This window comes from Chaetodon trifascialis, chromosome 17 (assembly GCF_039877785.1).
Source record: "Chaetodon trifascialis isolate fChaTrf1 chromosome 17, fChaTrf1.hap1, whole genome shotgun sequence".
NCBI classification, from domain to species: domain Eukaryota; kingdom Metazoa; phylum Chordata; class Actinopteri; order Chaetodontiformes; family Chaetodontidae; genus Chaetodon; species Chaetodon trifascialis.
This window is the reverse complement of record NC_092072.1, coordinates 24,238,701-24,254,167: the sequence shown is the minus strand read 5'-3', so window position 1 is coordinate 24,254,167 and position 15,467 is coordinate 24,238,701. Positions and strand designations below refer to the sequence as shown.

General features: G+C 42.4%; 1 protein-coding gene across 1 annotated transcript in view; it reads right to left on the bottom strand.

Annotated features, from left to right (window-relative positions):
• sacm1la (SAC1 like phosphatidylinositide phosphatase a) overlaps positions 1 to 15,467 on the bottom strand; it is a 57,930-nt gene that overhangs the window by 18,172 nt on the left and 24,291 nt on the right. The window contains exons 6-12 of the mRNA XM_070984006.1: positions 13,182 to 13,241; positions 13,047 to 13,080; positions 12,814 to 12,915; positions 12,504 to 12,589; positions 12,245 to 12,331; positions 12,085 to 12,153; positions 11,916 to 11,995 (exon numbers count right to left, since the gene is read on the bottom strand). Of these exons, the coding sequence (XP_070840107.1) occupies positions 11,916 to 11,995; positions 12,085 to 12,153; positions 12,245 to 12,331; positions 12,504 to 12,589; positions 12,814 to 12,915; positions 13,047 to 13,080; positions 13,182 to 13,241 (518 nt within the window). The remainder of the gene's footprint in view (positions 1 to 11,915; positions 11,996 to 12,084; positions 12,154 to 12,244; positions 12,332 to 12,503; positions 12,590 to 12,813; positions 12,916 to 13,046; positions 13,081 to 13,181; positions 13,242 to 15,467) is intronic.

Here is a 15,467-nt window from a genome sequence, read left to right as displayed (position 1 = left end):
GCTGGAACAGAGACAGAGCTACAGGAGCAGAGCGCGTCATCTGGAGATTCCAGGGCTCGCCTATGTTTTCCGCAACAGGCGCGCGGCTCTCGGCAAAAATAGACCAGGAAGCGGTCAGTAGACAGTCATATTAGTATTGGTTGAATATGCGCCAATTTTTGCGATCGCAAGATTTCCTGGTCGGACTGATAATATACATTTTGATGCATGAGGGAGGTGGGAAAGTTGGCTTATCCATAAATGTAATTAAGTGTAATGGAAACATTTAGTGAAGTCTATAAAGTAGCCAGCGACACAATATTAATATCTGTGGCACAAATTGATTTTTAATTACTGGGGGTACGCGCTCCCCTCAGCCCTCCACCTATTTTACTGGCCATAGCTAGTCTGTGGGACAGTGGGGGCTGGGAGCCTGTTTGGCTGGCGACCATCCATTGAGTTAGAACAAAGGATACACTGTAATGCAAATAATGACTTTTCAGCCAACAACGCGGCCGGCTCGACACTACACATGCCTGACAGAGTGACAGACAGGAGAACATCATGACGCCCGTTGTGATGATGCGCGATGTGTCAGTGAAACTACAGGTTTACTCAGCTCTGAAATGTGCCGGGAGTTAATCGCTTCAAATGCACAAATGCAGTGAAGTTCACAAACCACCAACAGTTTATAGAATAGGATGGACTGTCTATCAGTGGCCATTAGAGTAGCTCTCTAATAATTAAAATAGATGTCACACTGTGCGGAAGAGCTTAATAAGTTAACAAGAGATTTGGCCACGACAGCTGAAACAATGAAACAATTGGATTTATACTTTATCCAAAATCGGGGTGAAATATTGCATGCCACGGATTAGATAGATACAGAAATCATCATCTGAGAAATAGTCATGATACTGATTTCACTGTTTCTTGGCCGTTTTCGTGTGTGTGTGTGTGTGAGCTGATTGGCCAATAAAAACAAGTAGATTGGCCCATCTACATCGGCCCATTGGCCCTTTATGCCCCACAACATTGTTTTTATTTCATTGGTCTGATTGGCCCATTAGGATTATTCATGATGAATGTAGGTGTCGTGCGGGGGATGAGGCTCGCTGGCTGCGGAGGGAGAGTTGATGTTGTAGTAAGAACCCGTCTGCCTGGTCTAACATGATGAAGTCATGTTGAACATTTCCGTTTCCCAAAAAAACATTTATTTGAGGTGCAGCGGCACAATATTAATATCAAACACGCGTGCACAACGCCTGACGTAAAAAATGCATTCTTGGTGTGCTTCTGAGCACTATGTTTACCCGCGACTATAACTTTTTTTAATAGTTACTGTTTATATACATCGCGTGAACAGTCTGAAAAAAGAGACAGAGACACAGAGAGGAGGACACAGACAGTCACACAGACAGAGTGATGAAAAAGATCAGTGATAATTAACTACAGTATATTAAGCCTATGATGTTGAACATCGCAGTGCGCAGTGCGAGCCGTCTGCTGCGCTCCGCAGCCGCCTGTGAAGGCAAACGAAATCTGGAACCTTTCAGCTCAATGACATGACTTTGAAAGCACCAAGTGACTTGTTTTAACGAATTTCGTTAGATTAAAATATGTAGAACTGTAAAATATCACTTCCATGAGGCTGTTCAGTCAGACATTAACAGATCACAGGCTGAAATTGGCATTTCATCCTCCCGTCCCTCCCTCTTCAGCGCACTGTAAATGATTTCTGTCCAGTAATATACAGTACACACACATACAGGACTCTGCGTATTGCTGGTCACCGCATCAAATAGCGACCCGCAAATCTAAAATGCGCTACAAACAGGAAACCCACCAACTGAAAAGTAGAATGGCTCCGCGAATCAGGCAGAGTATTAAACATTTAACTGTTTAGCAGTTCAGAATGCTAGAAGAACGCGACGCACAACTTCTGTTATTCACGATTAATTTTCTGGGCACAAATCACTCAGCACGCGGAGATGCGCTGGGAGCCTCTCCAAAGGTGGAGAGAGATGTGGAGGAAAAGGCAGGATGGGCAGATGAGCAGATCCAAGAAGTTTGTGAACGAGCACTACAATAATGTGGATGATTAAGCATAATTATATTTAAAAAACTGCACAGGGTGCTCTACTAGACAAGCAGTTTTTCTTACAGCAGTAGAGGCTATGTGCAGATCTAATGAACTACTCAGCAAAGCTGACACGGTAATAATGACTGCTCCTCCTGGTGGACTGATTGAGCGAGTGCAGGTAGTTTCCGCAAATGGAGCTTAGGGGCGTTACGAGTTGGCCCCGCGCCGATGACATCATCGCGGGGGATCTCATTACAGTCACGAACCCGCCTACTGCAGAGCAGGGACCGGTCACGGACCCGCCAGGGCCACAGCATGAAATTGGGGGAATTTCGAGGCCGCTCCATCTGTAGAGCTGCAAACAAATACCATTCTCCAACTTGAACTCAGAGCAGGTGTTGGCCACTTCTGAAGATTGGTCTCTGAAGCAGACTTTCCCAGTGTGAAACCACTTGCACAGAAAGTGATGTCTCCATGAGCACATACACCTGTGAGTCAACATATTCAACCATGAACACTATCAAGAGGAAACAGAGAAACCAACTGACCCGTGCTCATCTTGAATGCCTCACTGTGATTGCAACAACAAACTACAAATACTACAAATACAACATGAAGAAAGTCAAGGACATGCATGCCAGCTTCTGCTCATTCCAGTATTAAGGTAAATATGGTCTTAATTAAAAATGCATTGGCTGTGTTTTTTTTGTTTTGTTTTTTTTTGTGGGATGTCCAATTTATATGCAGAAATGCACATCTGCAAAGGTGACTTGGTATGTTGTAGAGATCGACCGATATGGATTTTTCAGGGCCGATACCGATTATTAATAATCAAGCGAAACCGATAGCCGATATTTAGAACCAATATTCGTTTGCAGCAAAAATGAAAATTCGGTGTCAAAATTTAGATTAACACACCTGGGACTAGAATGAATACAGTATAATGTTTGTTTGTTTGTTTGTTTGTTTGTTTGTTTGTTTGTTTGTTTTGTGTACACTGAAAAAAAAGATCTTAACTTTTTGTAAAATAACACACACCCAAAATCTTAATTGAAATGCCTTTAAGTTTAATTATTTTAAAATAAAAAGTAAGTAAAAGATTAAACTTTCAGGGGTTCCCAGAGTTTTTCACCTATAGTTCCTTATTTATTATTATATTTCTTAATATATATTTAGAGTAATAAAGGCATATTCTGAATCTTAGAACAGTAGGCTAGATGTAAACTCTTGTGCTTATACTGTATGTCGTATTACATAAACAAGAATAAGGCACTTCGCAACTGTAAATGCAAACAATAAAGGCTTCATTACACACGTGAGTTGTAGACGCGACAGTAAATTTATTGATTGAAAATAAAACACACTGAGAACATCTCCTCGACGTGTGCTCTCTGCCTGACTCATATCCCTGGACTTTACGAGTGACAGGCAAAAAGACGATCATTTAACACCAGTAGTTGCGTTGCTGCACCATAGTGTAGTGAGAGCACGAGCGCTGAGGGAGAGGCGACTGTAAACAAACAAGGACACGTTAGCGTGCAGTACTGTTAAACTTATTGGCTATAATCACCTCCGGTGTTGTTTATTCATAAACCAGGAGCCGCCCCACGGGCTGAGACATGTTAGGAGATTTATTATTCCCACGAAGTAACGGTAACCGAAAGGGCCTATATTATTATTGTGTGTCTGGCCACAGGTATAAAGCGGTTACAGGTATAACGTAGCGGTGGGTCATCATGAAATACGCCATGTTGAAGTTGTGAACAGTTTCATCTCCAGAGCCAAACAGCGGAATTCAGCAGGTTTTCCTCCCTTATTCTTGCTATAGTCTACCTACCGGTATGTCAGGTGAAATTTCAACTCTGGGCTTGCATGTTATCACTGAAATTAATCATAAGGTTGTGGTGTTTTTAAAACTTCATCATAGAGCGTTTTTATTGCAATTTCGACTGACTCTGTTGCCTTATCTCCGCTGGATAACCGGAGCAGTTGTCTGCCTCTCCTTGTCTGTGGCGCTGCATGTAGAGGCTTCAGTGTCAATTGGCTGTCACTGACTCACTTGTGCCATGTAGCCAATCAGTGAGGGCTGTGGGTGGGACATCGTTACACAGTCACGATTGGTGACTTCGGGCGGAGAGACGGCTACATCAGAGCCAAAGGAGCACGTTTTAAAATACATTAATTAACTTTATCGGTTATTGGTGGAAAAAACAGCCGATGCCAGGCCGATAATTGGTCGATCCCTAGTATGTTGTCATAAAAGTGGCGCTCCCCTTGATTTTGCTCTGCCAATGTGGCTCTTATGAAAAAATAGTGAGGATCACTGCTTTAGATTAAACTTTTGTGTGATAAATCTTTGAATCTACTAAATCCCAAATTTGTTCAATAGGATTCAAATCTGGACTTTGACTTGGCCAGTCCATCAGTTCCAGTACTCCAGATTCCCTTTTCTTGGTCAAATAGTCTCTGCACAGCTTTGAAGTATGCTTGGGGTCATTGTCTTTGTTGGTACATGAACCCACGCCCAATCAGATTTAGTCCAGAAGGGATTCCATGATGCACTAAGATGTTGTGGTAGATGGTCTTGTTCATTATACCGTTGATTTTCACTAATTTGCCCACGCCGTTTCCACAAATGGAACCCCATACCATAATGGAATCTCCACTGTGTTTCACTGTGGGTGCAATGCATCTGGCAACAAAATGTTGTCCATCTTTTTCTGCAGACATAAACACAACGATGCTGACCGAAGAGTTCAAACTTGGACTCATCTGTCCAGAGTACCTTTTTCCAGTCATCAACAGTCCAGTGTTTGTGTTCCCTGGCAAATCTGAAGTGTTTCTGGAGTTTTGCAGGCCTCAATAATAGCTTCTTAGCAACTATTCTTCCCTTTAAGCCTTGTTCAGTCAGCCATCTGCTTATGGTCATTCTGGAGACTTTCTCAGACTCTGATATAGAAGCATTCATCTCTGCCTGAAGATCAGCAGTGGTCTTCCTTCTGTCTCTAGTCCTTAAAATCTTGAGGCGTCTGACATCTGCTTCAGCTAACTTTCGTTTCCTGCCTATTCCTTGGATTCCTTGGCATTTTGTAAGTACCAGTCCCGGCAATTGACTCCAAAGCATACTTAACCACACTGTGAGAACACTTTATGTCTTTCCCTATTTGTTTAAGAGATCATCCAGCATCATGAAGTGCTTTAATGCAGACTTCATTTTCAGTGAGCTCTCAACCTTTTACCATTTTGAACAGGAATGAGGAATTTCAAACTGAAGTCACCTTTTTATAATCAGAACAATCAAAATATGCCTTGGATGGCAAATTCAGTTAGTAATCGAAGCAAGATAACATATGATCACGTAGATACAACCACTCTGGAGTGTCTACGTATTCTCGCAGCACTTCATCAGCAAGACCCAGTGGCCTACAGTGCAGTGGACTCGCCCAGCAGCACAGGCTGAGAGAGATCCAAACGGAGGCGGTATGACCGGAGGCAAAAGCGTGGGTGCCAAGGTGGGCTAACTGCCGAGCTAAAAGCCAATCCCTATAAAATGCCGCTTCCGTCTATCTTCCTCTCCAATGTTCGCTCCATGGAGAACAAAATAGATCACATGCAGCTGGAACTTACATTGAAACGGGAGATGAGGAGCTGCTGCGCAATTATTCTAACTGAGACATGGCTAAACTCATCAATTCCGGACAATGCTATTAGCATCGAGGAGCTAGTTACAGTCCGTGCCGACAGGAGATGCGCACTTCTATCTGTGAGTTGCAATCCACTCACACTGCGGGCTTCTTAATTGCTGCTGGGGATTTTAACCAAGCTGACATGAAGTCAGTTCTTCCACATTTCATTTCCACCAACATGTGGATTGTGCAACCAGGGGAGTGAACACACTAGACAAGGCCTACACAAACATCAAAGATGCATTCAAAGCAGGCCCCCGCCCCCACCTTGGCTCTTCAGACCATTTGTCCGTTATGCTAATTTCTGCAAGCCCTGCTGATCAGAGAAAAACCTTCAGTGAGGCAAGTGAGGGTGTGGTCTGAGGGGGCTATGGAGGCACTTCAGGACTGTTTTGAGTGCACTGACTGGGATATGTTTAGGGAAGCTGCCTCCTACAATGATCACACCAATATTGACAAGTACGCCATGTCTGTGTCAGCCTACATCAAAAAAATGCATGGATGATGTCGGCACCACAAAGAACATTATCACCCGGGCCAACCAAAAACCCTGCATGACTGTGCATGTGCGAAATATGCTAAAGGCACGGAACTCAGCCTTCAAGTCAGGTGACGCGGAGGCACTGAGAACAGAACAGCCAACTTGAACCATGCCATCAGACTAGCAAAGCGTGCCCGCAGCCAAAAAATCCAGGATTTTTTCCATGATGCTTCCAACAGCATTAACATGTGGAAATGCATACAGGCTATCACAAATTACAAGATAGCCCCTCTTGTGTGCGAGGATGATGCTGACTTCCTCAACGATCTCAACATCTTCTTTGGGAGGTTTGATGTTCTGAACAGCACTCCTGTGGTGAAAGCTGTTCCCCAGCAGTAGGAAGAGGAACTCTGTCTCGACACAGCTGATGTGCGGAGGACTCTGAGGAGAGTCAATTCAAGGAAGGCTCCAGGCCCTGACAATATACCTGGGCGGGTGCTCAGAGAATGTGCAGATCACCTGGCTCATTGCATCAAGCCAAAGTCCCATCATGTTTCAAGTCTGCCACCATCATCCCAGTGCCTAAAAAACCTCAGATCACATCACTCAATGACTTACGCCCCGTCGCACTCACCCCGTCATGATGAAGTGCTTTGAGAGGCTGGTAAAGGCGCATATCATCTCCAGACTCCCCCCACATTTGACCCCTTCCAGTTTGCCTACCAGCCTAACCACTCCACCGAGGACGCCATCTCCTCCACTCTCCACCTGAGCCTCGCTGACCTGGAGCAAAAAAACACTCATGTGCGGATGCTGTTTCTGGACTTCAGTTCAGCTTCCAACACCATTATTCCACAGCATCTGGTAGACAAACTGGGACCCCTGGGTTTGAGCACCCCCTTGTGTAACTGGCTGCTTGACTTCCTCACTGAAAGACCTCAGTCGGTGCGTGTCGGATACAACACCTCCCGTGTCATCACCCTCAGCACAGGCTCCCCTCAGCACAGGGTTGAAAATAGTTATACATATATATACATATATATATATATATATATACACACACACACACACACATATATACATACACACACACACACACACACACACACACACACACACACACACACACACACACACACACACACACACACACACACACACACACACACTTTTTAACTATTTTCAACCCTGTGCTGAGCCTGCTGCAATAGAAATTTTGTTTGGTGTACACCTGCTGTTTACTGAATGACAATAAAGTTTGTCTGTCTATGTCTGTCTATGTCTTATACCCAAATTTGAGCTGGGTCACTGGGCTTCTCTGAGAAGTCATAAATTAATCAAGCAACATTCAATCAATAAAACAATTTTTTCTGATCAGGAATGCAAGTAAATAACTTTAATTTGACATATTAATCAAGAAATAATAATGTGCTTTACTTTTTTTTTCAGTTTTTTTGTAAATAAGTAAATTTGAAAATTCATGGATAACAATAATAATTATATTTTAGCATTAAAAAGCAGCTGTGTTATAAACCTTTCTTCCATAAGGAAGCCGAGTTCCCACAATGTGACAGTGTAAACAGATTTGTCTCCATAACATGAGTAATATATGGCCACACACACACACAGATGTTTGCTCACTCACACATTCACACACACACACACGCGCACACGCACACACGCACACACACACACACACACGCGCGCAATGCTAACATTCACCTCCAGAGAGAGAGTTACAACTATCACAGATGTACTCACCTGTCCGAACAATGTTCTGTCTGCCTTGAGCACTGCAAAGTCCTCCACAATCTGCTCTGGGTTACTTCTCTGCTTGATCATAATAGTGTATAACCAGTGCACTCACTGTGTCCCACTTTAACCAGTGCACTCACTCTCTCTGTCCCACTTTAACCAGTGCACTCAGCCTCTCTGTCCCACTTTAACCAGTGCACTCAGCCTCTCTGTCCCAATAGGCTCTTTAAAGTTTTCAAACATTGTGAGCCAGAACAGGCTCTGAGGTCACAAATGTGACAGGTATTATCGAAAACAGCAGAAAGGCTTCATTTACAGAGCTCAGCACAGCTTCTTCTTCAGTAACAGCTGCTGCATCCAGTGTGTAAGAAAAAATGCTAACACAGGTACTTCATTCCTACAGCTGTCAGACTGTTTAACTCCAGCATCATGTAATGTAGCACTGTGTTGATGCTGTCTTTCTCAATTCTACATCATAAACCTACTTTTTTTTTTTCTGCACTACTGATATCAGTGCTAATATATGCTTACATTATCCATTACATCTTGTGCAATTTTTAAGATTTTTCTCAACTGTGCAATAACACTATTTACTATCCATATTGTAAAAAATTCTTTATTTTACTGAACTGTTGTGCTGTTCACAAACTGCTGATCTCGGCCCAATTGTGACTGCACCTCTCACACCCACTGACACTCAGCTACAGACATTAAGATAACACATAAACATTACAACTTGGAGTGTTTTGCAGAGTCAGCTGAGTGCTCAGTGCCCCCTCTCTAGACTTGGAGCACTCTATAGCTCTGCCCTGTGGTCAAAGACTAATCAGCAACATTGGGCTCTATTTTCGACTCCGCCGCCGGCGAGGCGCAAAGTCAGGTCCACTGCGCCGATGGGGCGTGGCGACGCAGACTTTGGTATTTTCGTGCGCTGCGCCGATGGCGCATCTCCTCCTCCTTCTCATCTCAGTCCCACCCAGCGGGGCAACTCGGAAAGAGGAAGGGGAGAAGGCGTGGAGTGGGTTTGACACAGCCGAGTAAAATTTCACCATGGCAGCTCCTTGCCTCACCTTGAAGAACACCACTGGCCAGGCGCATGGCAAGTGGCAAGTCCGACGCTCAATATAAATATTTTGTTTTTATATTTGCTATTTATATATATAGTTCTCTCTTTTCTTTCTTTTCTAATTTTATTCTAATTCTATTCTTGTAAGGAGCACTGCAACAAAAACAATTTCCTCTCGGGGATAAATAAAGGATTTCTGATTCTGATTCTGATTCTGATGTCAGGGAAGCAAACAGGGAAAGCTGAAAAAAGAGAGAGTTGGCCGCGGCGGGTGGCAAGCGTAGCACTGCGTCTGACAACAAATACCTTCAGTGGGTTACTCATAAGGTGACAGAGATTAACAGGTAAATTGTTATCCAAGTCTTCAAATGTGCAATATTGTGTGTAAAGTGTACCAGTAATTGGTGGATCGCTCTTTTACTTGCATGGTATAATAAAAACATGTTAAACCAGAAAACATATAAGAGGCTCATCAGATCAATAAGAGACAGAGAGATTAAGCAATAACCAAATTCGTGTTTAATAACTAACAAAAAACTATTTACAATGACAGAGGTTTATCATTTTCCAATGAGAACTGATTAGCGCTTCATTTTTGATTTTTTTTGCAAGACCTCTGAAGCATTGCGCCTTGCAGCGTTCCTTTGTTTTGCTGCATGCCTCTGGCGTGCTACTTTCTCCAGTTCTTGTGCCGTCCTTTCGGCACTTTTGGCACTCACAGAACAGCTCCTGCAGCCATACTCCACCTGGAATCCAAATGACTTTATTAATATGATTAGGCTATACAATCATAGTCTTGTCAAAGAACAAGGTAGCAACATAACATCAAGTAACAAAAAATAAGGTATAATAAATTAATAATAGCGATCACTGTTTGTGGTATTTGTGTACGGAGTACATGTTGTACTGATTGTGTGAGTGTGTGTGTACACGTGTACTGTAGGTTCAGTGTCCACTACACCTGTCTCCTTCTCTTCTCCATCAGCCTCTCTGCTCTCTGTGCTTTGTCTTTCCCTCCAGCAGCCCTCATGTTCTGGCACAGTTGTCTGTCTACAGCAGCAAACTTTTCATCTTCTCTCCTGAACATTGCAGTTGCTGTCATTCCCCTAGCCTTCATGTAGTACTTTGTTGTCTGGATGGCATTGAATGTGGTAATGTTCATGTTTGAACTTTTAGGGTTGATGATGTCTCCCATTAGATTGAATGAAGACTCCACCTTGAGTAATTTATTTCATCCCTTTTTGTCAACTTTTCTAAAAAAGTCTGACAACGGGAAAGTGTGCTTGACCTGCTTCACCTCAATTGATGTGTCTAATATCATCCATGACCATCTCCAACTGCTCTTACAACCTGAATCCAGCTCTTTGACTATGTGTGCGTCTTTCTCCCTCATTCTGAAAATCAATGCAGAGTTGATAAAGTTAGCTAACATAATGTCTAAAAGCAGCATGATTAAACAGTTAGCAAGTAGCACCCCACGAGCGTTACCATAGCAACACGCACACACACTGCGTGTCGCGTGTGGAGAGAAGCAGCTGACTAACGTTACAGTTGCTGCTTATAGCCTATAGCCTAGTTATTGTTGTAGTTACTGTTCATTGACAATTAATAATCACACTTAAATGTGCAACGCTTACCTCAAAAGTCGTCCCTCCGAAATCAGTACAGTCCTCCACTACGTCCTTGCGCGGCATCGACCACGCCCCCCCCAAACAAAAAATCTTCAGATCTGCGCGATTCACACAAGTCACCTTTTTGGAAATGAAAAAAGTGAATAGTGCTTTTCGGCACCGTGTTTGCATGTCTGTGATGTCTAAATATGAGGCCCTTAGATGGTAAATCCTCGGCCTCCTCTTCATAGCGGATAACGATCATCACTTACGTTTTTTCCATGTGCCTGTCTCTCTCTGTCTCTCAAGTGCTCTGAGATAGATGCAGTATATATGCTCTGTAGGATGCCACGGCTATTTCTGGTTGGCACAGCGACGTTAAGCGATTAGTTCGCATCCCTGTTTCACCTGTGTACATTCGGTCAGGTTGAGTGACCATTACCCGTGCCAAACGCGCTTTCGATGTGGTCAGATGATACACTGATCAAAATATATAAATTTAGGTCTGACTGTATGTGCTGACTCAGATAGTTGCATTGAATTGCGGCTGTTGCTAATAATTGATCGCAGTGAAATGCCAGACACTGTGGAAACCTGACTGTGAGGTGTTGGTGACGTGAGCGCACGACTTTACGAAAATCCACTTGCGCCGCTGGCGCACAGAGTTGACCAGGTCTGAGGTGGCGAGCTTTCAGCGTACTTTTGCGCCGCCGGCACAGACCAAAATGGTTGAAAATTCCAATGCACTGGCTCATTATGCCGACACCTCCCCCCTACTGCGCCGCAAAGCCCATCCTGGCGCACCTCTGTACGTCTCAGTTTACCAAAATTCCAAATGCGCCGTGCGCCTGCCTGCGCCACTCGAAAATACTACTGCGCTGGCGGCGTGGCGCAGGCTGCGGCGGCGGCTGAGTCGAAAATAGAGCCCATTGTCTCTGCTGCAGCTGCTGATCTGGCTCCTGTCTTTTGTTTCATGCTCACACAGTTTATAATGACCTTTTCATGTGACTATGGTTTTTACTCTGCAATGAATTCAATTTGAAATGTAGCCAGTGCAACACTTACAGTACAATACTTGAGATAAATCATACTTAAGTAAAAATATTGGTTTTCAAAAATAATGCACCTGCTGCAAGTATACACAAAATTTACAATAACAGGTTACTACAACGCTTGTAAATGCACTGAATGACACCATAAGTGACTGTAAACTCAGCTGACAAAAAAACTGGAGGAGGCATGGAGTGACACTTACTTGAGCATACCACTGTTCATGCCAGACACCATCTTGGCAAAGGCCTGTTCCAGTGGCTTCTCTGAACCCTTCTGATTCACCTGGAAAAACAAAACAAAAACTGGCTTCTTAAGTCTTTGCTTATATTTGCTCTTACAATAATAATGAAAAAAGGTAAATGGGTCCTCACCAGATTCAGAATAGTTTGCTTTCCGTAGATGAGAATCTGAGAGTCAAAATGCCTCTGGAAACCATCCATCTTTAAAAAAGTTTTGAACTGATTAGCATCAGATTTTCATACACATCACTATTTTAAAGGGGCACAGAAACATGAAAATGCCTGCTCTTACGTGATTGGTGGTTTTGCTGATTATAGGTTTAGGTTTGTATTTGAGGTTGGGCCTCTGACTCCAGTAAAAGGGCATGGAGCCTCGTGTCTGGGGATCAAAAAAGGGTTGTCTTCAAAGGCAATTTCTGAAATCTTCTACTTCTCAAACCTATGCGTTTTAACATCTCAACTAAAGGTTACACAAAAAGATGTAGAAAAAGCCAGTTACAAATGTGCCACAATTCAAAGTCTTTATAAGTATGAGTGGGCCTAATACTTGCCTGGACAAATGAAGCCTTTGCTCCCTCATACAGAACTAACTGCTCAGTCTCCACAAAGTTAGCAGCATGGCCTTCAGAGTCAATGCCTGTGTGGACAGCACAACAAAAAACATCCATGAAAAGTCAGTAGTGTCAGTAGTGAGGTCGACAATATTACCTTCTGCAATGGGTGATTAGAGTAAGAGAAGCTGATCTGTATTGGCCATCAGGTCCTTTGCCCTCCACAAGATTTAACTCCTTTAACAATGCTTGCTTGCTTAACAATGCAACAAAGAAAATGCTTTAGTGTCATGCTTAAGGTCTTTTTTACCTCTAACATAGTATCTAACACCTGCCCGGAAGCAGCTTCTTCTGGAAATGAGAATCCACTCAAATATCTTCCCATTTATACGACATGGCTTCATGATGATGACTAGACCACGATGGTGAAGGAAAGGCTTTGCTCAGGAACTTATCTCATCTGCAGTGTGTTTTAGGCAAGATAAAATGCTCCAAGTTTCAATAGCAATTTTGAAAATACTTAACATTCAGTGAAAAGGATACATCCGTGGACAACAGGAAGTGCAAACTTATGAAGCTATGGGGAGATAGTGACATTGTAATAAAATATTCCAAGTACAAAAACACTACCATGACTGAAAAACAAATGAACGACGAGATAACAGTCATATGTGTTACCTCTGGCTGCGAAGCCAGTTCTCTTAGGAGGTTCCCATTCCACACAAACCTCTGATCTGCCTGGAAACAAGAGGCAAAGTGATTAACTAAGACATCACCACATTATTCGTCTATCACAGAAACAAAAGCATACAGCAATACTTTCTGATAATAAGAATTTTTAAGTCATTAGTTTATTAAAATTAAAAATTATTTATTGATGAAAAATGAGGGGGATGGGGTTCCATTTACATATTTTAAATATTTGAAAGAATATGTAAAAGAATACTATTTCCAGTGCGTAATTTCTATTTTTATACTATTGATAGAAGGTTACTTCTTTTTCACCATTTTAACCCTTGCACTCTTACTGAACACACACCGGCTTGCCCCACAACGCCTTGCCTCTTTCCGCGTCTTTTTTATTGAACATGTCTGCTCTGTTTACTTTCCTCATTAGTACAATCTTGCAAAATGTTGCCCAAACCCATGTCATTTGATACCGAAACCAAACACTGTATCAAATAACATCAGCACCACTTACAAGTTCATCAACAGTGTTATTCTCTCAGATGAGTAAAAAAAAATAAAGAAACAAATGTTAAAATGTGTCACCAAACATACTTAAGTGGCCATTCCTATTCCTAGGTACTGTTGTAGGGTTTTTGTAGGGTTTTATGTTAAAGGCATTATGTTAAAGGCAATTGCACTGGAACTATAAAGATCTTATTACACTGAAAGTATGATGTTATTACACTGGAAAAATATGATGGAAAATGATGTGTAACTTTAAATTATGCATTAAGTTGAGTAATCACAGCCAATTAAGCCACAAAAGTTGAAAATGTAAAAGCAGGAACATAAAGACAAAAGCAAAACAGCTTCAGTTTGCCACGATTACAAAAAAACCCTACACTGTCCCTCTCCCTACCACAGGTAGAGCACCACTGTCCATCTTGAAAAAATTAGCTAGAGACTATCCACCACGGGTTGAAATGATATGGTCTTGGCCCCCAGAGATAAGAACGTAGTGGTGGCACAGCTGCATCTGGTAGGTTTTTAAAAAGGGATGGGTTGTGGTTTCTCAGTTTTTGAGAATGCTAAGTCAGCAGTTTTTGGAGTATATAAAGAGCTGTAAAAGATCAAAAAAAGTAGCAGAGTAGAGCATAGAGAGAGTGCAGCCTATTTTTTTGAAACCTTCATGAAGACACCAATAATCGAGCCAGAAGTTTTTTTGAACTAAATGTTGGACAGAGAGAGAGAGAGAGAGAGAGAAATGCGGTCAATATAAATTAGTTGTGGCCCGACAGTGGAGCATATTATTTATAAGAATGGCAAAGTATGCTATAGTCATGTAGTCTCACCTCTATTAAACTTAGAAGTTACACACAAACAATCTGAGTCAGTGATTTGTGCAGAACAAAGTCACTAAAATGGTGACATCATGACAGTTGCATCAGCATCATGAACAGCACTGCACATCAAACAAGCAGGACTACCACAACATGCAGTACAGGGGAAATTTTATTCTACTGTCTTACATATTTTTTACTTGATATTGACAAACATACACTGAAAAAGACCCAATATTTTCAACTACCTAAAAGCTGAAAGACAATTTACCAAAACAACTTCCATAAAAATGTACGATTAAAATAACTGTAGCGTAGTTAATGTACGATTAAAATAACTGTAGCGTAGTTACTACACCTCTGGCTGGTCCAAATAAAGAAGTATCATGAAGGAAATCTCAGTAAACTCTAGTCTTTCTACTCTGTCTTGCATTTCTCCTCGGATCCTTCTAAAAGCACGCATAAATGAGCTTTTTGGGAGTCTGATTTGGTAGAGCCACATTGGAAAAACTATCCAGGACTACTTGTTTGGGTTCATTCAGCCTCGGTCATTTGAAATTATACTGCTTAATTCTCCAAGATGAGTTTGGTGAAGGATTGGGAAAAGACACACAATTGCCATCAAGTCCTAGGTAGCTGCTGGTGGCTGAAACGGTGTTCTAGGCCCCAGTATTGGTGGTGGAGGGGAAGGGAAAAATGCCACAGTGGTGGCTGCACTTGTCCCTGTTGCAGCTGATAGCTTGGTGGTAAGGTCAATGCAAGCTCCTTTCAATTTTGGAATCTACAAAACTGCTAGCAGTAGCTGGTTCTTGTACTGTGGCTGCAACTGCTGAGTGACCATCTTCATTTGATGAGCTTTTCTTGTTGGCAACCCACCAACCCAAACACAATTGCATATACTTAAATCAAGCTAGCCAGAAACTGGCTGAGTGAAGCTCCACACTGACTTAAACAA